This window comes from Cervus canadensis, chromosome X (genome assembly GCF_019320065.1).
Source record: "Cervus canadensis isolate Bull #8, Minnesota chromosome X, ASM1932006v1, whole genome shotgun sequence".
NCBI lineage: Eukaryota > Metazoa > Chordata > Mammalia > Artiodactyla > Cervidae > Cervus > Cervus canadensis.
In genome coordinates, this window is record NC_057419.1 from 119,051,486 (window position 1) to 119,078,529 (window position 27,044).

The 27,044-nt window shown below is 50.9% G+C and overlaps 1 protein-coding gene across 7 annotated transcripts in view; it reads right to left on the reverse strand.

The window, feature by feature from the left end:
* The window catches only part of BCORL1 (BCL6 corepressor like 1), a 61,092-nt gene that overhangs the window by 16,948 nt on the left and 17,100 nt on the right, over window positions 1–27,044 (reverse strand). For 6 of the 7 annotated variants that reach the window (XM_043458442.1, XM_043458444.1, XM_043458445.1 and 3 more), the window contains 7 exons: window positions 24,627–24,756; window positions 19,799–19,886; window positions 16,255–19,530; window positions 12,320–12,485; window positions 10,976–11,056; window positions 8,503–8,892; window positions 4,276–4,499 (listed from right to left, as the gene is read on the reverse strand). In XM_043458442.1, the coding sequence (XP_043314377.1) occupies window positions 4,276–4,499; window positions 8,503–8,892; window positions 10,976–11,056; window positions 12,320–12,485; window positions 16,255–19,530; window positions 19,799–19,886; window positions 24,627–24,712 (4,311 nt within the window). In that variant the 5' untranslated portion in view covers window positions 24,713–24,756. The remainder of the gene's footprint in view (window positions 1–4,275; window positions 4,500–8,502; window positions 8,893–10,975; window positions 11,057–12,319; window positions 12,486–16,254; window positions 19,531–19,798; window positions 19,887–24,626; window positions 24,757–27,044) is intronic. The other variant, XM_043458448.1, reaches the window with a different exon arrangement.

Here is a 27,044-nt window from a genome sequence, read left to right on the forward strand (position 1 = left end):
TTTTAACTAGTCACCTTGATAAATAAGCAGAAGCAAACTCTCAGAGTGAAGAGAGGTGGAGACAGCTTGCTGTGATGAAAGAGGCACAGCTGTGGAAGCCTTCACTCTGTTGCAAAAACCTTCCCACAACATCCAACCCTTACCAGGCTTTCCCCACCTCCTAGCACACTGTCCCGCTGGATCACACCTGTACCCGCCTGGGCTGGTGGAAAGTGCTCAGGCTCTCGAATCGGACAGAACGGCTTTTGAATCCTGACTCTGCCAGCTACTAGCTGCAAGACCTGGGGCAAGACCCAACCTCTCAGAGCCTCAGTTTCTCCCCTACAGGGTCTTTGAGATAATGAGCTAGAGCAGCAACAGAACAATGCACACGGTGGGTGCTCATGAAACATTACAGTCCTTTCCTCACGAATGACCCTTGCTTGTCTCCTTTCTTCTCCCATTTTGAACTGGAACGTCCAGAACAGGTTCTCGTGTCTGGCACACCACAGTGTATTAAGTCCATAGGGGCAGGTTACTTGTCTCTTTCAGATGAGAGGAGGGAACTTCAGACAGAGAGGAACTGTGTTTGAGGAGCTGCATTCAAGGAACCAGACCCAAGGTGCTTCATGTTCACCTGGACCTAAGTTTGATGATGAGATTCTAAACTTGGAGTTAATGCCATAAGTGGACAAGACTTTGGGGGAGCCATGGGAGAGGAGGGTATGACTTGCACATGGAAGGAACATGAATCACTGGGGGGCCAGGGGACAAGAATGTGCCCCCATCAGACTCTAAATGACTGTGATGACCCCCACCTCCTGATATTCATGCTCTTGTGTAGCCCCTTCTGCACAGGAGAAGGCAGAGATGATGGTGTGTGACCTCCAAGGCCACGGCCTAAAAGATAAAGTGGCTTCTGCTTTGCTCTCTTTTGAATCGCTCATTCAGGAGGAAGCCAGCTGCCAGGTCATGAGGACAGTCAAGCATCCCTTAAGAGGCCCAAGGGGCAAGCAAAGGAGGTCCCCCACCAACAGCAAGCCTCGACTTGCCACCTATGTGAGGGAGCCACTCAAGAAGCAGATCCTCCAGCCCCAGTGGAGCCTTTGGATGAATGGAGCCCTGGCTGGCACCATGACTGCAACCTCATGCATGGGAGACCCCAAGTCAGACACAGCAAAGCTGCTCCTGAATTCCTGACCCCAGAAACTATGAAATAATACATGCTTATTGTTGGGTTAAACTGCTAAATCTTAGGGTAGTTTGTTGTGCAGTGCAATAGATAACTAGGAGGGCTTCCCAGGTGGGTCACTGGTAAAGAATCTGCCTGCCAATGCACGAGACCCACGTTTGATCCCTGGGTTGGGAAGATCCCCTGGAGATCTTCCCTGGCTACCCACTCCAGTATTCTTGCCTGGAAAAATCCCACGGACAGAGGAGCCTGGTGGGCTACAGTCCATAAGGTGACAAAAGGTCGGACACGACTGAGCAACTGAGCACAACAGATAATGAATACATCTTACTTACCCAAATCCCCGAGAGCATCAAGGGCTCCCTTAAATCCTATGTCGTCTACAACACTGTGGTCCCCACTGCCCTTTCTCTACACACCCAGAACGCCTAGTCTGAATCACATAATCCAGTGCCTTATGCCTGACTGTCAACTTCCTTCTGTTGTTTCATGGGCAAGTCTGGCCTCCCCTGCTACATTTTAAGCTCCCCGGGGTTAGGGTTCATATTGTCGTCATCTCTTTTGTTCCTTACAGCAATTAACTTGGGGTTGGGCATGTCACTGCAACAAACATTTGTTGACTTGATTCAAGCCAGCTATACATAGAGCCCTGGGCAGCCAAAAGAGTTGCCTAGAAAGACACAAAGCCAGGAAAGAAATGGCACCAGGGAAAAGACGTTGACCCAGGGCATTTGTTTCCTCTGGTAAACTGCAAGAAAAGAGCTGCTCTCTGTCCACATCCTGAAAGGGCAGAGAGGTATACCAGCTAGCAGGAAAGGCCCTGGCTATGAGGGTAGAATGCAGCTTTCTTGCCAGGAGGACAGAGGTGTACAATGGCAATACTGGAGGATGCTGGGTAAAATGCCTAGGTTGTTGCTAAGCCAAGTGAGGAGCCAAAGGGTGATTCCCCTTCAAGGGGCCAGAGCTGGCAGAGAAAAGGGAGGCTGCCAGAGAGAGGGAGGAGCAAAACCCCCCCGCCCTGCCCCCCTGGCTTGGAGCCCCTGTGGGAAGAAGCCTTTGGCTGATGCGCCAGCTTCAGTGTTGCAGGCGCGTCCCCGCCCTCCCCCTGCCTTGCTTCTCACTACAAAGCCCTGTGCCATGGGGGCAACTGGAGCAGGTGGTGGTGACTGGGAAAGAAAGAAAGGCGGGAGGGAGAAAGGGAGGCCCTGGGAAGGCACCAAATCTCTCTGGGAGAACATTTCAGTGGACACACTGCCAGGTAGAATTACCAGACAGAAGCATCAGCATGTGCTGCTGAGTGTCAGGTGGCTCGTCACCTTTGTGTGGGACGGAGTCATGTGAGTGGGGAAGAGCAGGGGATGAGGACGTCCACCTTCCATCAGAGCTGCTCCGGGTGGCAGTGTCTCCCTGCTCAGCCGCGCCCTACCCCAGTGTCACCTGAATGCAGACAGAAGCCACCCATTCACAGGGTGGAGGCATATGGAAAGGGTAGGGGTTGGGGGTGCCCCAGGGGCAGCCAGGCCTGCCTCATGCCCCAGGTCTGTCACTCGGACCACTGAGTAACCTCGAGCTAGTCCCTGAACCTCCCCAAACCCTGGTTTCCTTACCATAAAATGAGGACAAGAGGGTCCACCTCTGACAGCTGCTGTGGGAATTGAGTGATTCTGTGAGCAGAGCACCTGGCACAGAGCAGACGCCCCAGTTCCTGCCTTGGCCTCTCCGGAGTCTCCAGGAGCCGGCCCTGCTAACTGGACTTCCTGTGTCTCTGTCCCCTCATTTTTGCCTTGGTCTGAAGCTCGAGAGTTTACACCAGCCTCAGAGATAGCACCTGACCATTAAAAAAGCCTTTCACATCCATAGCCTCCTTTGTTCCCCTAAGCACCCTTGTGGGATGGAAAGGACTGGAAGTATAATCTCCTTTTTTTAAAGATGAAGAAATATGCTTGAGCACTTTGTTTGCGCTGAAATCAGATTCCAGAACACGGATGGGGGACTTGAGACCTGGGTCTCCTACCTTTTGCCAGTGCCACTCAGGGACCCTGCTCTGGAGCTGGGAAGAGCCATTAGAGTCACAACTACCTAAACCAGCCCAATACGACCTTTTGATTTTTGGTTGTCAAGACAAACACATACTATAGGCATACATTTGAACCTGAGCCTTGCATCTCTCAAACATCCTTGCACCTCTAGGACGAGGATTGTGTGATGTTCTTTTTTTCAATTGTACAGTGTGGAACTGAACACCAATGCCATGAACATCAGAACCCAAAGAATCATCAGTTCTGAACAGGGGTTCTAGTGCCCTTGCTTGGCTATGGATCAGTAGGCACTCATGAGAAGCACAGAAACTGAGGAGTGGGGTTGGGAAAGTATAGCTATGACCAGTCCAAGTGGAACTGCTTCAACCCCACCCTCAGGCAACCTTTGTCTGGACATCAACATCCTTGCTTCTACAAATTGTTTTCTACCTTGATTGACTCAGAAAGCTCCCTGATTGGTTTCCAGTGAGTTGAGCCCAGACAAAAGCTTCTTGATTGGATGTTAACAAGCTATTCAGGCTAACATTCTGCCATATTCTTTAACTCTTCCCTAACTCTAAGGAGATCCAAGGATTGCTGAGGCAAATTCATCCTGGGCCAAACCCTACAGTTTGTAGATGCTTATTATTAGCTCTGACTTCAGTTCCCAATCTTCAAACCCACAGCCCAACCCTTCGAGAATTAGTTTAAAACACTGTAATATATATGAGTTAATTCAATCCCCCCATGCACTCAACTTGGACTTCCCTGGTGGCTCAGACATTAAAGAATCCACCTGCAATGCAGGAGACCTGGGTTCGATCTCTGGGTTGGGAAGATCCCCTGGAGGAGGGCATGGCAACCCACTCCAGTATTCTTGTCTGGAGAATCCCATGGACAGAGGAGCCTGGTGGGCTATAGTCCATGGGGTCGCAAAGAGTTGCACATGACTGAGCGACTCACACTTTCACTTTTTCTGTTCATGCACTTACTCACTCACTCAGAAGACTGTTCCTCAAGGAGCTTATGGGAAACATGCCACCCTAGCCCAGTCTCCACCCCCAGCTTCCCTGGCTGATAACATACCTTTGCGTCTTCTGAGACCGTCACCATGTGCTTGGTCTTGCACTTTCGTTTTCCTGATGGCTTTTCTGAATTTTCAAGGCAGGCTGGCTCCTCAAGGTTATTTGGGAGGAAACCATTTGGTGAATCTGAGATCCCCTGGGCTTTGTTGGGCAAGAGGAGGTTCCTGTTCCGGAGGCGGTGCTCTGGGCTCTGGGAGGAAGTCTTCTGCTTACGGGCCTTTAAATCTGCAGGAAAGAATGGATGTCAGGGAAATGGCACACAGAAAAGCAACACCTTCCTCTAAGCTGAATCCGAGGACTTTGGGGATTAGAATCTCAGGACAAAGTTGTGTAACTATTCCCTACCAGTATCTGGTGCGGGGCTGCCTATTCCACTAGATGCTTCTCGAACAGACACTGTGCTTCCACATCAATATCCCTCCCCTCCAAGCAGAAGACAACTCCCAGCCCTGCTAGCAGGGGGCAGCCCTTCTGGCTGTCCCAAAGATGAGGGTCAGTTTAAAAGGAAATCAAAACTTTCCCAGCACTTCCCCCGTTTGTCTCTTTCTCCACTCCAATATGAAACAAAGCTAGCAGCCCTGCTGAAGTGAAGCATGTAGTATACTAGGGGCGAGTAAATGGGAGAAGGCGTCCCTCACAGCCTTAGCTCTACCTGCCTGTCTGCCCTGTTGGTCTCTCTCCAGGCACACAAAGATCAAAGTGTCACAGAAACTCCCTGAAACCAGAAGTTGCCATGGGTCAACTTAACTGAGGGGCAGTCACAGAAATCTGCTGCCCTCCGTAGCTGGAAATCAAGTCACCGGGACACACTGAGCAACATCTCTAATTCTAGTCATAGCTCGCTGAACAGAGCACATTCCAATTTCCAAAGGGCCTGCTGGGAACTCCATTACCAAGAGCTTCATCCAGCAGGGTCAGTCCTAAGCCCCATGGGGTGGGGCGGGACAGATTGAGTTGATCCTTATCTCTTAACATGACTGTTACATGGCATGGCCACTAGCTGTGTGGTTGCTGAGGGCAGGTCATAATCTCCCAGAGCCTAGTTTCCACGTCTGTAAAATGAGGAGGATAGAATCCACACCACCCTTTTATAAAGTGTAAGGCATCATTACTGTGTTATTTAAGTGTAAGCTTTTAGACAGGACCATGCCCATGTAGTCTTTATCTTCCCACCAGGACTGGCCACCATGCCTAGTGAACAGTGAAAGATCAGTATGTCTCTGAAGTAACTGCAGCCTCAGTTTCTCCAAGTTGTGAAATGAGGGGGTTGTGCAAGATCCAAGAGTTCTCAACCCGCCTCCCTTGACCTTGGCTTCTCTTACATGTGACATTGCCAAGGGCAGATCTAGATGGAGAAGCCAATGTCATAGCATGAGGAATTCTCCACAGGTTACGCACAGCTCTCAAAAGGCCAGTTGTCACAGCCCCCCATCCTCCCAACTCTCCCTAGTCCACCAGTGGGTCCCCACCTCTGCCTAAGAACTGCTGTGCGGATGTTTACAATAGCCAGGACACGGAAGCAACCTAGATGTCCATCGGCAGATGAATGGATAAGAAAGCTGTGGTACATATACACAATGGAATATTACTCAGCTATTAAAAAGAATGCATTTGAATCAGTTCTAATGAGTGGATGAAACTGGAGCCTATTATACAGAGCGAAGTAAGTCAGAAAGAAAAACACCAATACAGTATATTAACACATATATACGGAATTTAGAAAGATGGTAATGATGACCCTATATGCGAGACAGCAAAAGAGACACAGATGTAAAGAACAGACTTTTGGACTCTGTGGGAGAAGGCAAGAGTGAGATGATTTGAGAGAATAGCATTGAAACATGTATATTATCATATGTGAAATAGATCGCCAGTCCAGGTTCGATGCATGAGACAGGGTGTTCAGGGCTGGTGCACTGGGATGACCCAGAGGGATGGGATGGGGAGGGAGGTGGGAGGGGGGTTCAGGATGGGGAACACATGTACACCCGTGGCAGATTCATGTCAGTGTATGGCAAAAACCACCACAATATTGTAAAGTACTTATCCTCCAATTAAAATAAATTAAAAAAAAAAAAAGAACTGCTGTGCTGGATGGCTTCTAATAGGATGTCAAGCCAGCACATTATCAACCAGGCCTTTTAATGCAACCAGTTTGGGCTGAGGCAAAAGAGGAAGGAACAGAAGCGAGTCTTGTGAGGACCTCAGGAAACATGGGGAAGCCATATTACAGCATTCAATGCTGCAGGAAAAGCAGCAGCCCCTTCCCCATGTACTCAGGGCAGGGTAGGCTCTGGAGTTTATTCGACACTGGTGGAGCACCCTCATGGTAGCACCAAAGGGAACCGGGAGTGAAGGTAGCAGGTATGTGAGTGGCAATGGTTCTTCTTATCCCCTCTGCAAATCAAGGAGAGACCCAAGCCCAGGATGAAAAGAAAGATCATGAGGCTCACATGGGAGTTGTCTGGTCTAGTCTGGTCTCTGCCTGACTCTCTGATGTCAACCTGAAAGAGGATAGTAATAGGAGGAATTGGAGCTTCTGGAGAAGAGAGATGTTTGCCAGGCAATTCCTTCAAGAAGAGTTAGCATCAGATCTGGAGAAGATCGTAGGCCAAAGCCAATAGACTTAACTCAAAACCCATAGACACACACACGGAGGGAGAATGATCCAGTGTTTCCAAACACTGGAGGTGACCCCACAACCAGCAGGATGCCTTGCTGAGTGGCGCTCTCGTGCTCCTGGAGGTGGTTATGTTGAAGCTGTCAAGAGTGCTGTGGTGATACAAAAGTGAAGTGAAGTTGCTCAGTCATGTCCAACTCTTTGTGACCCCGTGGATTGTAGCCTACCAGGCTTCTCCATCCATGTGATTTTTCAGGCAAGACTACTGGAGTAGGTTGCCATTTCCTTCTCCAGGGGATCTTCCCGACTGAGGGATTGAACCTGGGTCTCCCACATTGTAGGCAAATGCTTTTACTGTCTGGGCCCCAGGGAAGTGGTGATACAAAAGCTCCTCTTTATCCTAACACAAGTGGCTGAGGCCAACTGCTTGACAACTCACTCCTGACCAATCCATCATGGCTCTAGCAGAAAAATGGGAAAGTCATCCCCACTCTCATATGGTTGACAAAAACTGGCTCAATTACTCTCCTAAGTGTGGGGATAGATATAATATATATCTCTGCTTAAACAGGGCCAGAGATGAGGGTTAGCCTTCCTGGCATTATAGCAAACCCAGAATATACTACCCACTCCAACATGGTTGTTCAGTCTTCACTAATAACAAGATCGCAGATATTTACTAGCAGTTCAGGATGAATACGTTATAGGAGACAATCAATTGTTGCTTCAAGGGCAGAGGTCAGAGAAAGAGAGTGAGAGACAGAAGTGTTTTCACTGAACCCAGGGATGTGCTTTTCACTCATCTAGAAATCCACTACAGGAATGGGCCTGAAGAGCACTTAACAGAACAAACTGGTATCGGCCTTGGTGACAGTCTGTGCCTCCATGATTGCATATCATAGCATCTGACGTGGCCAAAGAGAGCCTGGTGCTCTCTTCGGGCTGCCCACTTTTCCAGCTCAGGTCCAACAAAAATGATGCCACCTCGGGTCATGTCAAAGCTTCACTCTGCCTCAATAACCTTTGTGGCTTTAACCAAGAAAGTCAAGTTGTGCCTGCTTCTACTTGAACTTGTTATGTTGGGTTGAGGAAACCATTGTACTTCTTTGTAACTTTAGGGGCTGGAGGCATCCCAGGAAAGGCAGCCAATGCCCTCTTTCTTCTCGAACCTAGGATTCTAGGAGAGAAAACCCAACCTCTGAGACCCAACTCCCTCAAGCCAAACAGAGAACTGCCTGGTAACCAAGGACATCACTGTGGCTGTGCCCACACGTTCAGATTTATATATATATATATATACACACACACACACACACACATAAAACTGGAGGGCTTGGGCATACATGTCCTCAGCTCACCTGAAGGTCAGTGGGAACTCATTCAATCTCAACCCCAAGCCAAGACCTGGGGACTGCAGTTGAGTGACCCCCTCTGGCAGCTGGCGCTCATAGCACCAGGTTTCTCTGGGTGCAGAGGCCTTTGGCGGGAGGAGAGGAGGCAGGGGTGGGAGTACCCATGATGCCTGAGGGTCCCCAGAAGCCAGAGTCACTGTGGTTTGGGGACGGGTGACAGCAGCTGCCTGGGGCAGCAGCCCCTGGCCAGCCTTACCTGCTCTCCCTTTCCGCCGCTGCTCTTCCTCCTGCTCCGTCAGGTACTCCCCAGTCTGGTATTTTCGGCTCTTCTGCCGTCTCCGTTTCTTCCTCTTCACCAGGCCCTCCTCCTCATCTTCCTCCTCCTCCTCGTTGGTGTCCCACATTTGCCGGGCAGCTTCTGTTCTCCAGGGCATCTCTCGGGCTCGCCATAGGTGCCTGCGGCCCTGGCTCAGCAGGGTCTTGTCTTGGGCATGGTGGCTGCGATACTGGGTGTCCCGCTGGGTCTTTCTCACCTTTCGACGCTTGGCTGGGGTGGGAGTTACTTCCTCTTCCTCCTCTGTGGGGAAGACTTCCTGGCATCCCATGTCACTGTCTGCCATACCAGCAAAGGAGCTACAGATGCTTCCTGCGGGTGGGATGTACAGGGGACGGTCATGCATCTCTTCAACGGACTAAGAGTATGGTGTCGAAGCAAGTGCCCTGGATTAGGAGCTAGCAGGTCTGGGTTTGAGTTCAGGCTCTGCCAGTTATTGGCTGTATGCTCTGTGAAAGTTCCCTCATTTCTGTCTCCTTGTATATAAATTGAGAATACTGTTCTGAGCCTTACTGACCTCACAGGACTGTTCTGAGGCTCAAATGAGATAATTCACTCCAAAGCGCTTTACAGAGTCCAATAATTACACAACTGTCGAGTATCCAAACCACACACCCTTCCTCATCCGTGCTGCCCTGCCACTTTCATTCATTCCACAAACTCTTACTTAGTGCTCACGAGGTGCCAAGAGTTATGTGAGGGGCAGGAGAGGGTCACAGGGTTTAGTAGAGGGTAAGGGAGGGCAGACTGACATGGGACCCCACCCCTGCTCACTATGTGACCCCCAAACTTGCTGACAGATCCACCCTGCGCAAGTTGAGCTGTCTCCGAAGGCTCTCAGGAAAAGTGAAGCAAGGAGCCCCTTTCCTGTGACAGCCCGGCTTAGGCCCGCCCAAATGTTCCTGAGCCAGGCCCTCTTCCCTTACATTGACCCCACCTTCTATTGAGCGGCCACGAGTCCAGGGGTGGAGCTTTCTCCCCAGCTCCACCCCCCACCCCGCTGCAGCTGTGCCTCACCGCTGGGCAGGCACTTCCTCTCCTCTCACCACCACCCCAGGATGATGGGACCTTTCCTGCCCTCTTCTGCCACTGGCCGAGAGGCCATTTTCCTCCCCACTCCTACCCTCAACTCTGCTGACAACAAGCACAGTCCTAAGTTGGCCCGGCTCAGCGCTCCAGGAGATCTGACGTCGTCCTTGGAAGCGGCTCTGAGACACCACCAGTTTTCTCTTAAGACCCGGCTATTAATTCGGCAATCCCCAAACCCGAGTGAGGTCAGCAGAAGAGAAATGGTTCGAGGGAATTCCCGGGTGGTCCAGTGGTTAGGACTCCAAGCTCTCACTGCTGAGGGCCTTGGTTCAACCCCTGGTTGGGGAACCACATGGAGCAGCCAAAAAAAATAAGAGAGAGAAGAAATGGTTCGAGGCAAACAGAGTGGCACTGGACCAAAGCTTCAAGTCCCTCAGTCAGACCACTTAAAGACAGCAAATGTCCAGCAAACTTTCCATTATACAGACCAGGCAGGGAACGCAGTGTTCTAGTTAATCTAATATTCTGGTTAATATGAATCACCATAGAGATCACCCAGGGATCACCAGTTTCTAAAGAACCAAATATACTATGCTGTGTTTAACACTAAAATGGCAATGGCTCTAATGTAATGGCTCTTTGATGACTCAGAGGACACTTCAGGATTTGTCGAGGGCTCCAGGCTGTCATTACGAGCCCCAATTACCACCGTGCTCTCCATGTGCTGAGGTGCTCATTAATAGAATGTCAGATAACTGAGTTTACAGTGTGCCCTGCTTCCCCATTCCATTCACTTTGCCTGGATATCTGGGTGAACCCAGGCAACCATTTCTAGCGCTAAGTACCAACTTGGAGGCTAGCAGACAAGAAGAGCGCCTGGCAAGAGCCATCCTTTCTTAGACACTGGAGGTTGACTAGTACAAATTCAGGGGACCAAGTGTGATTCTGCTGGCCCTGACAACTCAATGACTGTTTCCGATTTTGATGATGCTTGTCACATGGAGCAAGAGGAGAGAGGCCCAAAGATTAAAATGTCTGTGCCGGTAACTGGCCCCAATAATCAAGAGATGCCAAGGCCTGGAGTAGAACCAGTTTTCCTGAGTGGCACAGGCTTTTCCTCTTTCCACCACTGGCTGCCAATAAGAGGTGTCAAATCCCTGTTCTAAAAAGCTAAGCAAATCATCCTAAAATTGTGGGCAATGACCCAGCTCCTACCCTAGACTCTCTTGTCTCTGCAGGGAGCTGGGCATCTTGGCACAATGAATGAAATCCTCACCTCTCCACTTAGGCCAATGGCAAAATGGCTCCATCAGATTTCTACCTGTCTGCGGAGAAGTAACAAGATGGGCCTCAGCCTCAGACTCACCAGACTGACTGCGTGTCCGGGTGCTGAGGACCACGGGGATGAAGTCACGGAAACTGCTCTTTGCTTTCTTCTCTAAGGAACCTGGAGTGGTGTGTGGTTTCAGGGCAGAAGGCAGAAATATCACAATCAGAGTCTCAGCACAGGAAAGCCCCCCACCCTTGCCCTGAAAGGCTCAGATGGAAAGCTCAAGAGAGGGTTTGTGTTCTGCCTGCATTACATTTATTAGCTCCCCCTATGCCGCTATCAGCGCTTCCCTGGTGGCTCAGTGGTAAAGAATCCGTCTGCCAATAGAGGAGATGTGGGTTTGATCCCTGGGTCAGGAAGATCCCCTGGAGAAGGAAATGGCAACCCACTCAGCATTCTTGCCTGAAGAATCCCATGGACAGAGAAGCCTGGTGGGCTATAGTCCATGGGGTTGCAAAGAGTTGGACATGACTGAGCACACATACATGCTGCTACCATTTAAGTATCTCTTTTAGAAAAGGAGCTTTTCCTGGTGCTTTTTGAAAACTGGGAGTTGGGTCATTTTGGCTGACACCAAAAAAAAGCAGTGCATGGCATCAGTGGGCTGGCATACCACAGAGTGGAAGGCCTGGCTGCCTGGACGACTGTGAGGCTACTGCACCACCACAAAATTCCAACTGAGCTGCAGTAGGTCTCAGGAAAGGGATCTTGAGGGACTGAGCAAGGCAGGAAGATGGGAGCAGGACACGGTGGATGGCAGAAAGCTGCTATTTAAGAAGAGACTAAAAGGGGCAGGCCCTCTCAGACAGGAAGGCTGTGAACACAAGCTACTATGGGCCGGAATACGCGGGCTTCTCTCTGCAGAGGGTACCATGGAACTATCACTGGCGGAGCATGTGGATTGCGTACACACCTCCCTGCCCCAAACATCCTGTACGTCCCCAAATAATAAGGGTTTAGGATTTCTCTAGCCATGCTAGCTAGTTAATTTTTTAACCTTTATAATGGGAGTTTCCAGATATACCAAAGGTAGAGAAACAGTGTAAATAATCCCCCTTCGGCCTCAATCCTCATTAAAGCCATTTCTTCTCTGGGCCTAGACCCACCACAGCTAATAGGCTGGCTCCTCTGGGGTCGGACTGACTCTTGTGTGTCTGAAAAGCACCACTTCAGAGCGTGCCTTACTCCAGCAACAGGGTGAGCAGCCCTACTCCTGTCTCTCTTCTCCTTCCACTTTCAGAGGTGTTAATGATCTCTCCCTCCTCTCGTGAGCAAGTCCCACTTTCCTGGTCAGTGTCAGAGGCCCTCCTCCCCGCCCCAACCTGCCATAGGGATCCCCCTGCATCCCAGAGAGAGGGTCAGGACACACGCCGGGCCTACCTTCCTCATGGCCGTCGGCTCGTTTTCCTGGAGACTGGGACTCCGGCTTTGCTGGCTTCCGGTGCTTGTGCTTTACCCTGACTCCATTGTGCTCTTTTCCTGAATCTGAAGCCCCCCTGGGGCTTTTCTTGGTGGGTTCCTGGGCGTCACTAGGTGGCTTCCGGCACTGTGGAGAGGTAGATAGAGTCAGGTCCAAGGTCAGCTTCCCATCTTAAGAATGTTCTCTTAATGTTGAGCCCTGTGCCCTGATTCTGAAACATGGACACAAGCTGCCCAGGCATGGGCTGGGGGAAGGGGCAGCCCGCTGCCTTCCACAGTGGGCTACAGAGGCTTTTTGGACCCAATCCAGTGCCCTAGCTAATCCCCTTAGACATCCATATCCCATTATTTTAAACAGGTCCACAGAGTCCGCATTCACAAGCCGAATAAACACCCAAAGTCATTTGAAAAGGTGCAAAGTCAGGCCCCATACTCTATCCGAACAGCAACAGAGAGACCGACAGAAAACAAAAATGCCTCTTCTGCAAGTTGGGTGACTACATTGTTCAAATAACTTCACTGTGAATAGTATCAACACCAACAACTGAAAATAATTCTCGCATGGGCCAATTCAAGAAAAATTATCTATTTTCATGTACAAATTAATACTAGAACAAAGATTCCACTAAGGCAAGAAGAAAAGTCTGCCCCGGGAGCCATTCCAATCTCCCCGTACTTAGGAAAGACACTGAAAAGGCTCAGGCATTTTCAACAATGCCCCCTTACACTTTGTGGCCCCTTCACCTTTTCCAAACACTCTCTCTACCATTCGATCTGTTATTCTTAACAACCCTGTGAGGAAAAGCTAATAATCACCCTTAGTGAAGAGACGAGGAAACTGAGCCTCCAGGGTAAGAGTGTACATGATTTGTCCAGGGCAATGCAGCCCAAGGTGTCCACTTGCCTCAGGGGCCACCAGGAACCAGGCCAGCCTGCAAGTTAGCTGGTATGCGCCTGTGGTGAGTAAATGGCCAAGCTGGGACCAAGACCCAGGGCTCCTAGAACCCAGGGCAGGCCTCACCTCCATTCTCACGCCTCTCCTCTTCTTCCTTCTGTCCTTGTGTCTCCACTGACCATGCTTGGCTCCACTCAGACCTACTGCCTGGCGCCTGGGACAGTCACAATGGTTGTGCTTATGCACCATCAGGATACTCTGAGCCTAGCAGTCACATATTCTCACAAGCTCTGAGATCTCTCCACGCCATCCAGCAAGAAATAGGGCAAGAGAGGGACTTTCAGTATTGTAGTGTCCAGGGAGTGTGGAATAAGCAAACCATTTTAACAATGACACGAGGAAGAAAGGCAGAGTGGTTTTCCCCTTAAGCAGACCTGCACACCACTTTCTAGAAGGTTATCACGGTCCAGCTCCAGCTAAGGGGATAGCAGATATTCTACTAATGGAGCATCTTCCAGCGAAGGTTGGCAGGGGGACACCACAAAGTCACCATTCCCCGTCAAAGTCCAGGGAATCCTGCTATCCCATCAACTCCTCCTGTTTCTTACCCAGTGGAGGGCTGAGCTGGAAATTAGAGTTCAGTTTCTCCCTTCACTTGCTGCGAGTTCCTACAAACCAAAGTGTTAGGAGAAAGAAAGACATGGGGAGGAAAGAAAATGGGCACCTGCTGCTTCAAGTGTGCACTTCAGGTATAGTCAGAAAACAACTCCTTCAGGTCATGGGGAATAAAGTTCAATGCACATCAATTTGAACATGTCCTATTTATTTCTGTATATCATTTTTAGCTGGCTCTTTCAAGTACAGATCATTAACCTTTACTTCCTAAGATAAGACAAAAACAAGTAGAACAGAACATCTAGACGGGATTCCTGTCTGCATGTTCTGCAAGGGCACACTTCAACTTAGGCAAGAAGTTCAGATGGTAGGAGACCATGTAAAATGAATGTTCTAGTCAACAGAGTGTTGAAGGGTTTTCTAAAGAATTTTCCAAACGATGAGGAGACCACCAGCACCAGACTGAAGGAGAATTTTCTTTGCTGATGATTCAGAGGTCCTTCAGGAGTCTCCAGGCCTTGGGGCAGGTGGTGTAGGAGACAGGAGACTGCATTTCTTTTTGAAAAAACTTTTTTATGTCTTTTTTTTAGGTCACATTGGTTTATAACACTGTATAAGTTTCACACACTTAACATCATATTCCTACTTCTATATACACTCCAGAGACTATTCTGATTCTTGGCCATACCCTGAAAGGGGCTGTTTTGAACTCACCCCTGATTTTAGTTTTGCCAATCAATGGTTTCTTCCTCAGGAAGATGGAACGCAAGAAAAGAAAGAGCCAGGATATTTGCTTTCCAGAGAAATAGACATTTACTAACTCATTACAGGCAGTTGCCAAGGGCTGCTTCAAGGTTCCTGACCCTGTAACTTTATTCCCTGCCCTCTGCATCTGTCAGTGGGCCCCGTGAACTCTTCAACTTATATAGGAAGGGGCGGTGCCTGTCTGCCAGTGAGTCACCTGCGAGACAGAAGTTCCAGGAGGGCGGGGACCACATCTAACCTATTTGTAATACAAACAATATCAATAGCAGCCACCAACACTTCCTGAGCACTTATCTGCCAGGCACTGTTCTAAGCATCAACACATATCACTTCATTTAATAATTTTTTAACAACAGCTTTGTTGACATAATTTATCGAGATATATCATATACTTGTAATGTTTGTCATTCAACTGTTTTTAGTATAGTCACAAACAAGTGTAAGGATCATCACTATCTAGTTCCAAAAGTTCTTTCCTCACCCCAAATGGAAACCCTGGACTCATTAAGCCGTCTCCAGGTCCTCGTTCTCTCCACCCTTAGGCAACCACTCATCTATGTCCTGTCTCTATCAATTTGCCCATTCTGGCCAGTATACATCATCACTGGGTGAGAAAAACCCACCCAACTCTATCCCCAGGGTTCTTAACCTGGAGTCCATGGGTGAGCTCTGGGGCGTGGGTTGGGTCTTTGAGCCCCTTGAAATTATCAGCAACATTATGAGGTCATGTTTCTGAGGATAGGGTCTGCAGCTCTCATTAGCTTCTCAAAGTGCTCTATGGTCCAACAACAACAAAACTAAGAACTTCTGCACAGACAAATTCAAGGTGCTCTAGCTAGAAATCTGTTCAACATCCAATTTGAAGACTTGTTGACATAACCTCAAATTGCTCCATATCTTTAATAAGCCTTATCCTCAACTGCTTCTAGAATCTCCTTGATAACTAGTGGCCTTCAGATACTTTTTAGAGGAACACTGGATTCAGGTCAAGTCCTCTTAGCCCCGCTGTCTGCCTAGAACCCTGCCATCCTCCTTAGCCTATTAAGAACCCAGATCCAGATGCCTTGGACATCAAATCTCCAAGGGGCTGAAACCCAAAGCTGCCACCCCAAGCATTAGGGGGATAGGAAACTGGTGGATGAGCCCAGAAGCTGAATTGGCTCTGGCCCCACAAAACTCCAAGCTAATCCTAAGCAGGTTTACCCAGTGGTGCAGGGAGCAACCCTGTCAAGGGCCCCTTCCCTCCCTGGGTCCCAAATTCTCAAAGCCATTAGTTATCTTGGAAAAGGAAGAATGGCTATGCAGCAAAGGGCCTGTTATTAATTTCTCTCCCTGTATCGTATCGTACTCTTCTGCTTTCCATCCTCATCTGGGACAATGGCTTCCTCAGCTACAGGGATCATTTCCCACATCCTACAAAATGCAAACTCCGCCCCCACCACACTAAAACATCCTATATGGAGAATGTGCCTTGGTTAAGGGTCATGATTCACTTTGCACAAGCCTTGCAATCACTTTGCTTCACAGACCTACTCAAGAACACTGCCTGAGGTTGACGTCTGCAGGACAAAGCAGACCACTGGTGTCTTGGCCCTGCCCTCAAACTCAGCCCAGCACTCACCTTGGGTCCATGGGAACTTCGGACCAGGACCTTGGCTTGTGGCTGCTGTTCCTCACCATCCTTCTCTTTGCCACATTTCATTTTCTTGGGCGGCGGCGATTCGGACGCACCATCGCTCACCACAGAGTCTGGCTGCCATTTGTTCTTACAAGCAAAGACACCTACACTCTCCTGTTTCACTCGAGCCTGCCCGGCCTTACTCCGCGCTTCCGCTTGGCCCCTCGGGGTAGCTGCTGGGAGGCCATCGGCCCGGAAGCAGGTGGCTAAGTTGAAGACCACATCACCATCCACCTTCTCCATCTTCACCCGGCCCAGGTCCACCTGGCTTCCAAGCTGTGGAAGCTCTGTGCTAGAGGCCCTGGCGCCGCTGGGAACCACGTCCAGGATGAGCTCCTTGGGGCGGCTGTCATGAGGTAGCAAAGGCAGCTCGGGCATCTTGTGCAGGTTCTGGGGGGTGGCCAGGACCAGCTCGTGGGACATGTAGGTGGCCAGCACTTGGTTCTTAGGCTTCGTGTCTCCGGCCAGCTTCAGGCCACAAGCCCCCTGGGGGCCTTCCAGCTTAGGAGTGCTGTCGGGGCAGAGGTGGCTCTCCGGTTCCCCAGGCCCCTGAGTCACTCGCAGGTCCCCACTACTAGGCTGCACAGACAGCGCCAGGGTCCCTGTCTGAGGGCTGAGAGTCAGGAGGACAGGGTTCACTTGTTCCTCGTAAGGCTTGGCAGCAATGCGGCAGGTTTTGTTCTTTGCGCCCGTGTCCTGCTCGGGAGCAAAGGGGCCCCCAGGCCGTGGCGGCTGCCCCTCAGGAAGCCCATGCATGGCCTCACTGGGGCCGAGGGATGGCACACCAGAAAACTCAGAAACGACGCTGGTGGGCCTGATGGGCACCCCCTGGCTGGGGGTCAGCTGCCCAGCACTGGAGATGCCGATGGAAAGCAGAGACGCCTGGTGGTACGGTGACCAGCCAACAGGTAGGACCTGGGTGCTGGTGGGTTTCCCGTTGACTGAACACCGTGGGTAAATGTTTGCCGGCCCTGTGGGCTTCCAGAGTGAGAGCTCCTTGCTTTGGCACCCTGGCAGCCCAGGGGCGATGCGGGCAGGGGTGTAACGTTTGACTGTGCTTGGCGGTCCCTCAGTCCCAGCCTGGCTGCTCTTCTTGCCACAGGGGGCACCAGTGCTCTTGGGCTCGCCCTGATCGATGATGGAGATGGGTTCCTGCTTGGGGAGATGGCGGGGGTCTCGGGTGAGGCCCAAGTTGGGGTCTTTGTTCAGCAGGAGGGAGGCGGGCACCGGGTTGGCCACGCCCACATAGGTGCCCGGAATGGTGCTAATGAGTGCAGTGGAGTTCTTCACCCAGGTACTCGGGTCCCCGTTCCTCACAATCTCGGGGAAGATGACAAAGGGTGAGGAAGTGGAGCCGAGGCATGAGGTGACACTGCTGCCAGCAGCTTGGGTCGTGCGCTGAGACCTAGACAGGACGGTGGAGAGCAGGGCCTTGCTGCTGGTGTGCACGGGGGTCAACACGGGCATGGGCGGCGTCTTGCGCTGGTTCGGCAATGGGAGCTTCTGTCTGTTGGACTTGGAGGAGAGGTCGAGGGGCATCTCGCTGCACTCAGATGGAGAGGCCATCTCTCGCTCCAGCTGTGGAGGTGACTTGAGGGGAGAGAAGGTGACAGAAGTCCCTTCTGTTTGCTGCTCCACGCTGCCTGGCATCTTGGTGGGATGCGGCGGGGCTGAGCTCCCGCTGGGGGTTGGCAGCAGAGGCTGTGGTGGTGGAAGCACCTTGGCAGGAGCAGTGGACAGGGATGTGTCTGCCAAAGGCCCGGGGACCCCATCGGGCGCAGGCTGGGTGCTGGTGCTGCCCGATGGGGAAGCACACGGGAGCCTGTTCACCTCCAGAGACACCAGCTTGGACTCTGATGTCAGGGGCCGGGCCACAGAGAATGCATACGGGTAAGACCGCAGCTCTGGGGAGGCCAGCACCCCGGGAAGACACCTGTCCTGCAGGTAGGATGGCAGGACGGGGAGTGTAAGCGTGGAGGAGACTCCCAGGGTGGTTGGCAGTGTAGCCACGCTGAGTGGCTGCCCACAGCTCGGAGGCGGGATGTATACCAGCGGCTGGCTTGGGGTCAGCACTGTCCCCGGCTGAAAGGACAGGGGGACTTTTTGCATAGCTGGTGCCTGAGCTGCAGGGAAACACACTCGACTCAAACTGAAGGAGGCCGGGATGGGGGCCGAGGTGGGAATGGCAGTAGGTGTGGCAGGCGGCATGGGCGTGGGGGCTGGAGTGAAGATCGGGGCAGGGGTGGGTGCAGGCACTGGCGTGGGAGCAAAGGCAGGGATGAGGGTGGGGGTAGAAGGCGGCCCGGAGGACGGGGTCGGGGTGGGCATCGGCACCGCTGGAGGGGCAGGAGCTGCTGGAGGGGTGGACGCTGGCATGGGCGCCAGAACTGGAGTGGGGACGGGCGCAAGGACCAGGGTCGGAGCCGAAGGGGGCACGGGAGCTTGGATTAGAGCCAAGGGAGGAGCCGAAACTGGGACTGAGAGCGGGGCTGGGGCTGGAGCCGACATGGGGACGGGGCCCGACGGGGGCGCAGAAGCGGGCACCGGCACCAGGACCGAGGCTGAGACTGAAAGGGGGTTCGAGTCGGAAATGAGCGTGGGTACTGAGGGTGGTGCAGGGGCCAGAGCCGGGACTGGCGCCAAGGGAGGGGAAGGAGCCGGGGCGGGAGCGGCAACCTGAACGGGGACGAGCCCGGAGTGGGGGACCGGGGCAGGGACTGACAGGGGCACCTGGAATGGGTCTGGAACAGATGGGGGGACGGAGGCCGAGCTGGGTGCTGGCGGGCAGATGGGGGCCGGCAATGGACTGAAGTTAGTGGTCACCAGAGGGAGGGTGCCCTCCACAGGGACGCCAGTTCCCAGAGTTGCCAGAATGAAAGTATTCTTCTCCCCGACGCCATGCCGCGAGTCCAGAGCCTTGGCCCCAGCTGGCGAGCAGTCCACCTGTTTGCTCATTTGGCTGCTAAGGGGAGTCCAGGAGCAGTCAGCAGTGTCGTTGCCAGCCTCGGGGCCGTCAGGAGCAGAAAGCTTGAGCCCGTCTCCTGGGCTGCTCAGGGACACCAAGGGGCCCCCTGCCTCAGCCACACTCCCAGTATAGTCCATCTGGGGCTGGGCGTCGTCAGGCCTGTCTTCTGACTTGGGCCCGAGTTTTTCTGTTGCACTGCCATCTGGGTCTGCCCCCCGGGCATTACTGCCACTTCCAACTGTCGTGAGCTCCACCTGCAATGACAAAGTTGAAAGCCTGTCTTAACTAGCTCTCTGTAGGTCGTGCAAGGCTCCTGAGGCCTGGGAGGGGCAACTGCTGGTCCTCTTTGCAACTTGGCAGAAGCAAAGCATAGCGGGCTGATTTCTGTGTCACATGCAGCAACTCCTGGGAAGCACCCTGGTCCTGCCTGGCCCCGTTCGGGGAGGGCAGGCTGGCCACCATGCCTGGGCGGTTCAGCTCCACCCTTTGGCAGGTGGCATGTGGCTCCGCATGGCCCCTTACCTTGGAAAAACTGCTGACACAAAACTCCTGAGATCCAAAGCGCTGGCAGTCACCTGTCGTGGACTCCTCATCAGAAAGAGGTGCTCTTCTAGCATGAGAGACACAACCAGAAAAAGGACGTGAGGCCAAGCCTCCAGGCCACCACCACCTGCCCCAGAACACCCCCTTGCCTGCCTGCGTTCACAGAAATCCTTCTGATCTCGCTTCCCTTGTTGGCTTGGGGGAGATCACAATAAACTTGAGGCGGGGTGGGTCCAGGCTGCAAATCAGAGCCTCCATGCTCAACTTTTCAAGTTCCTACAAAGGAAAAGTCCTGATCTGACCAGACTCCCCTCTCTGGGCTGTGTGTCCAGTTTTCTAGGGCTCTCACCAGCGGTGTGGAGGACCCCAGCACCTCTGCCTTGTTCCTAGAGCTGGTCCATCAAGGTGACTGTGCAGAAAGTATTGAGCAGTGCCAAGAGGGGAGAGATGTAACTCACAGGAAATCTCCAAAGGCACACAAACTGCTTTTCTCACAAACGTGGTCTTATTTTAAGTCTGTAAAGAAAGCTGGCTGCAGGCATCATAAGGGTAACCCTTTCCTGAAACAAATAACCACCTCCATTGTGGTTCTAAATCCAACTCTCACCTGTCCACCTGACAGACTTGCCTACAGCAGATGCACGTTTATTAGCATACATAATGACACTGATTCGAGGCAGGTCACTGGGTGTCAAGGGGCATTTCAAGGGCATGACTTCTTTCCCTCTAGGATACTGGTGAGCTCAGGCCAGCACCCTCCTTCCTACCTTTCTGCTCTTGCTTGCGTCCCATTCCCCACCAGCTCCCCTCTCTCCCCTTGGCCTCCCAGCATCACTGCATTTTCTCTCAGCCCAAAGGGAAGGAAGCCTTCAAGGCCACAGACCCCACATTCAAGCTGGTATACTGCAGAGGGAAATGCTCAAGGCCAGAGCACTGGTTCCCAAAGGAGGAAAACTCTACTATACTCCCACCTTCTAAAAAGTCTTCTCTAAAATTTGGGTAAGAATCTTAGAAAATGGGATTTGCTCAGACGTGCCTGACTCTTCGCAACCCCATGGACTGCAGCATGCCAGGCTTCGCTGTCCTTCACCATCTCCCGGAGTTTGCTCAAACTCATGCCCGTTGAGTCAGTGATGCCATCCAACCACTTCATAGAAAATGGTATATCCTGACCCCCTCCCCCGAAAAAAGGTCAGCTTGGGAGGGTGATGTTGGAGAGAGGATAAAGCCCAGGGTAAACTTGGTGTCTGAAGTACAGAATGTGCCTCTGTTGCCCTAAGGAAGACACTGGTGGGGCAGGGGTGGGTGCGAGTGGGTGAGTGGAAGGCTGAGGTGCAACAACAGAGCTCTAGCACAAGCACTACAATACAGCTCCTAGGGTGCAAACACAGGAATGCTCTGTGCACCTCCAGGGAGCTAGACTGCCTTGGGGTTTGCCATCCTCCTATTTCAGAGCCTCTTTCTGAGCTCTGCCACAGCCAGGGAAGAAGCAAGCACCTGCCTCACCAGCCAGCTTAACCAAAGGGCAGTCAGGGTGTCCCCACCCAAGCCCCACAAGAACTCCTTCCCTTGCACTGGAACAGGGAACCACTGACACACCCCCAAACTGCACCTGGGGCAAGAGGAGCAAAAAAGGCAAGGGGGTCATCACAGGCCTCTCCCCATCTTTTCAGGGCTGCAGAAGGGACTAACTGAGGGGAAAGGCTTGTTCCCTTTAAAAGGCAGCTAGGCTGGCAGAAGTGGGAGGGTTTCACTGCTTGCAACGGACTGCTGGTGACAAATAGCAAGGATCAAAAGGAGAAACAGGGCTGGAGACACAGTCGGGGGTCTCAAGGAAGGCAAGGAAGGGGGAGCCTGAGGGAAAGGGAAAACGTGCTTGGACATCAACCCCTGAGAGCCCAGAAAAGCAAGCCCAACCCCCAGCCTTGGGCCAGGGGTGAAGCAGGGTTCCAGGGCTGGTTCTGCGAGGACGATGGTGGTGAGGGAAAAGAAGCAGCAGGGACCCCCCGCTTGGACAACCCCTCATAAGGTATCGCAGAGAGGACACACTATTTCCATGTCCCCCCTGCTGATGATACAGAGGGGAGCTAAGCTGCATACTCGGTCCTGCTTGCTCGGCTTTCACCCTATATAAAGTCACCCTGAAAGTAGAAACCCTGCCTTCAAAGACAGCTACCAGAGAAGTGCAGAGCCACTGGCCCAGAGATTCTCGAGGTGGCTGCAGAAACAGTGATCCTGGCTACTCCAGCCATACCTACACCTGAGCCAGCTGCCAAGGCTCTGGGAAAATGACCCACGGCCACGTTTCAAGCCTTATGAGGAGTGTGTAAAGCCAAGCAAATGTTAAACTGCTCCATTGACAGAAGAATGTGGGACAGGGGAGGGGGTTCAAGGGAAGAGCCAGGTCAACAGAGCAAGATTAGGAGGGTGCAGGTGGTAGGGAGAAGAAAACGGGAGTCGAAGCAGGCTTCAATCAGGACTGAAAATTGATCCCACCGTTTCTTCCCAACAGAGATGACCCTAGGCTGTTATGCTCAAGGCTTTGTTGAACTTAAACCAGAACCAGTCATAACCTTTCAGGGCTGTCTGCCTAATTATTAAGGGCTAGCACCAGTGTCAAACCAGACCTTTTTCAGTTCCTGTTGGGCCTTAACTACATGGCACATATCTCGCTCCTTGGATCCCAGCTCCTGCAGACTTTCCCTGCCTCAAATCCCATCACACCCCAAGACTGCCTTTATTCCAGCCAAAGTCCCCCCCATACACACACGGTGTGACAAACACCAGCCCTCACCTGAAACTCCTACTCATCCCTCAAGCCCTGGCTCAAATGTCACTGCCTCTGGGAAGCCTTCCCTTCTTACCCCAGGAAGTTTTTGATTCTTGCATCTAGACTCCCACTGAACATGCCACTCGACAGCACTTACCACCAATGTCCCATGACAAATGGTTTGCTCTGAATGAGTTTAACAAATGTTTGGTGAATGAAGTCATGAATGGGTACAAGAAAGGAAGCAAGCAAGCAAACAAACAGAGGGATTTAGCTGGAGGCTGGTCTAGAGTCAGTCACCTAAGGCCAGAAGAAAGCCCCTGTCCCCTGTTTCTATAGTCCCCAACTATATCTGATGGAGCTGGGTGGGCTTCTCAAACCTAACTTTAAGAATTAACCCCCATATGCAGCTTTACACTCCAAATAGCTAAATTCTACAGGTGGTAAAGGGTTGATGAGGAAGATGGTTTTAAATAAGGTGAGATCACCTTTTGGAAATTAGCTGTAGCATGGCCTAGGCTGGAGCAGGAAGGCAACAATAATGGGTAGACGAGGTCAAAAGTGACAACACTTAAAAGGTCATCCTAACCACGTGGCATATTTGGTAACCAAACATCCCAAGAAAGGTCCATAAGAAGTGAAAATCAAGTTTGGTTCCAATTCATGGTCCTTTTTCAGTGGGGATTTAGAATGGACAGTAAACCCAAGTAACTTGTCCATTGATTTTTTGAAGGCTCTAGTCCAGATCTCTACATCAAAGTCTCATCTGCTTATAACTAGTTGCCAATGAATACTCACACAAATACCACCACTCTGCCTTCCCCACATCATCACTTAGTTATTATCTAAGGACACACCTCATATGCAAAGGAAAATATCTTCTTGCACAGATCCTAGAAGAATTTTGTCTTATTTTCCTTGAACTTGACTTTTATATTCTAAAATTAAATTCCTTTTAAGTCCATCTCTAACTCATTCCTCTGTGTAGAGAGCATTAAACCATCAAACACTAATGGCTTCAAAAAAAATAAAAAGGTCTATTCTCCTAACCTGAACCTCAGACAAGTACACACTTCTCCAGTTAAGAGCAGAAGAAGGAAGATAGCCATCCCTTTTCCTTTCAAAATTACCCACACCCCCTCCACGCACACACACCCATGCACACACCTCCAAGATTTCCCCAAGGAAATGCCAGATCTTGAATCCAATGAAAAGTCATATTGTTCTGTGTTCTAGGTGATTGATTTGACCTATTTGGATTTCAAGTCAATATATTGAAACCAGCTAGCATGGGGGAGCCATACCTTCTCTACAAATGGGAGAGGCATTGCAACCAACACACATGCTCTTTGGCCAAGAGTCCGGAAAAGTCAAATGTAGAATCTGAAGGCCATTTTGAGTGCTCTTCATATGGGGTATGATCAGAAATGGCACAGCTTGGTCAACCCAGTATTTTGGTGAACAGAAAATTGAAAATGCACACAGATCCAGCAGGCATCACCAACTTTCAGTTTCCTATGAAAACTACGTTAAGCAGTCTGATCGTCCTTTGATACTTTATAAGTATCTCACTGCAAATCATCACTAGCCTCGTGAGGCCAGAAAGTGCTGATCACCAGAATATCCACTAACCATTCCCAGTGTAAAGCTGAATGATAAAACTGTCTTTCTTCCAGGCTTAGATCAAGGACCAAAAATATCTTATATGTATCCTTGAGCACAGAACATGGATGCAGCAAATAAAAACTGCAATTGCCTGAGCATCCCTTTATTCCACAATCTGACAGTTCTTAATGAGTAGACAAATACTAGCTGGCAAAAGGTCATCTGTTGGCCTCCTCACTTTCATCTGAACAGGGACAGCACAGCAGAGCAGGCCACTCTCACCACCCCAGCCCCAGCCCACCTCAGGAAAATCAGAAACAACTAACAGTCTCCTTCCCAGGGTTCCTCCTCTGGCCCTCTCATAGCTACCCTGCTGGGGAGCAGGGACAGCTCACCGGAAGTCGGCCACAGCCACCTTCCCAGCCTCCTCACCTCTCCTCGTTGATGCCACACATGCGAATCCGCTCAGAACTGGTCCAGTTGTGCACGCCGCTGTAGAGCGGTGCTGTAGAGATCATGACAGCCACTCACCACCAGCTAGGACCTGCTGCGGCCACTCCCCCTAGGGAAAAAGAACCCCCAAAAATCAAAACTTGTAACACAGACAGTGCTTTAACCACCTTTTACGCGAAAACACTGAAACAAATAAAGGTAATTAGAGTGCCAAAACATTAAAGCCATCTCTCTCACAAGCCTGACTGCTGTGGAAAATTAAGGTCCAAATGGGGACGAGGGAGCACCAGCTTTCCAGGAATCCATAGGTTTCAGGATGGAGATGAGGATGCTGTTAATCACCTAGAGTGATTTTTAAATTATCTGAAAGACAGATATGCATGAGTGTTCGAGGAAATTCAATCTATTTCAGACAAGTGAGATGACAGTATATTTTTCTACACACATTTAGCCTAACCAACTACAATTAGAGGGTCATTCCCATATACGAACAGTGCATTGAAAGACTACTGGGGAATCTTTTTCTCGTCAACTCTCTAATCCATGAGTACTGAAGTATTTGAGTGACATTGCCAATTTAAGCTCTCCAGAGGAAGCACATGCTTGCTTTATAAGCCCTTCAAAACTATTCTAATTTCAAGGTAGGAATCATATAGATATAATGCATATACCTAAGCAGGTTTAAAGCACCCTTCAAATCAGATAACATACTCCTTGTGCTCTGACCACAAACATGCAGATGAAAAACAATGCTCCATTAAGAATTGCACATGTCTGTCCTTGTCTCTCCTATCAGTCTCTCATCCCTATGACCTACCACCCCCTTCACCAGCCAGTGTTGGGCTCTCACTACTGATAACCAGTGCAAAGCCAATTCACCTTCCAGAGAAATCAAGGCATCAAGAGAAAGATGTTTATCCAATGAGCTTGTCTTGAGACCTTCAAATTCGAGTTAACTTATTAGCTAAAAGCCTTATTCATCAAAGCTCTACTGAACAAAACCCTATGGTGATCAGAATTTTATGCTGTTCTCCACTGTACAAAGAAGTAAATCATAGTAAAATATAGCTACCTCGGGGATTTGTTTCATTTATCCTTTATATGGGCTTCCCTAGTGGCTCAAATGGTAAAGAACCTGCCCGCAATGCAGGAGATCCAGCTTTGAACCCTGGGTCAGGAAGACAGCCTGGAGAAAGGAATGGCTACCCACTCCAGTATTCTTGCCTGGAGAATTCCATGGACAGAGGAGCCTGGCAGGCTACAGTCCATGGGATCACAAAGTCAGACATGACTGAGCAACTAACACAGAAATAACACATCTTTTATACAACTTTTGGAGATTGTCCATATTCAACATATCATCACTTATTTATCCAAAAAAATTTTTTCAAGCACCTACTATGTGCCACCACTGTACAAGGTACCAAGGATTCAACAATTAACAAAAAAGACAAGAAACCCCCGTGTTCATGGAGTTTATATTCTAGTGGGATGAGATAGCCAATAAACATGTTAAATGACTATGTTACAGGATGTTAGAAGGTGATATAACACAGGCTAAGGGACAAGGCAATAGTGGGGGGCAAGGAGCAGAATGGGCTACAATTTATAAGTGGGTGATGAGAGTAGGCCTTGCTGAGGAGACATTTAAACATCCTGAAGGAAGCAAAGATGCGAGCCACGTGAACATCTGGGGAAGTGCATTCCACAGAGGGAACCACCTTGCACAGGTCCTTAAGGCAGGAGGTGCCTGCTAAGATCAGAAAAGAGCCCAGAGGCTGCAGGGCTGATGCAGAGGGAGAAGACAAAGGAGAGTCAGTGAGAGGAGAGCAGGGCCGCATCCTCTCCTTGGACATCCCCCTCCTCCTGTCCCTGTCACATAGGAGAGCGTAGGACACTGCTGCTTCACCCCTTCCTTTATACTTGCCCCTCGTCTGGCTTTACAGACCCTGCGCCTGTGGGCTTCTCTCCTGCCACCCCAGAAACCTGGCCCTCATCTTGCTAAGTCTCTCCTCACCTCTGCCATGTTCTCCCACCCCTTCCCCTTCCCTCCCTCTCTCTTCCTACCTGCCTCCTCTCTCTCCCTTCCCCCTCCCCTCTCAATCCCACTCTCCCATTTCTCTCTCTTCCTCCTCAACATGCCCCTTCCCCCATTATTCTCCGGGCTGTCTCTCTCTCTTCCCCTCTCCTTGGCTTCTCTTCTCTCTCCTTCAGTGTTCTCCCCTTCCCCCGCATCTCCTGCCCCAGTCCTTTCCCTCCTTTATCTCACCTTCCTTATTTCCCCTTTCTCCCTCCCCATTGCCTATCCTCTCCTCTCCTTTTAGTCCTTCAGCCTCAGCCTTCAGTCTCCCGCTCTGTCCTCCTGTCTTCCCTGCCTCTCCAGCTCAAGTCCTCCCA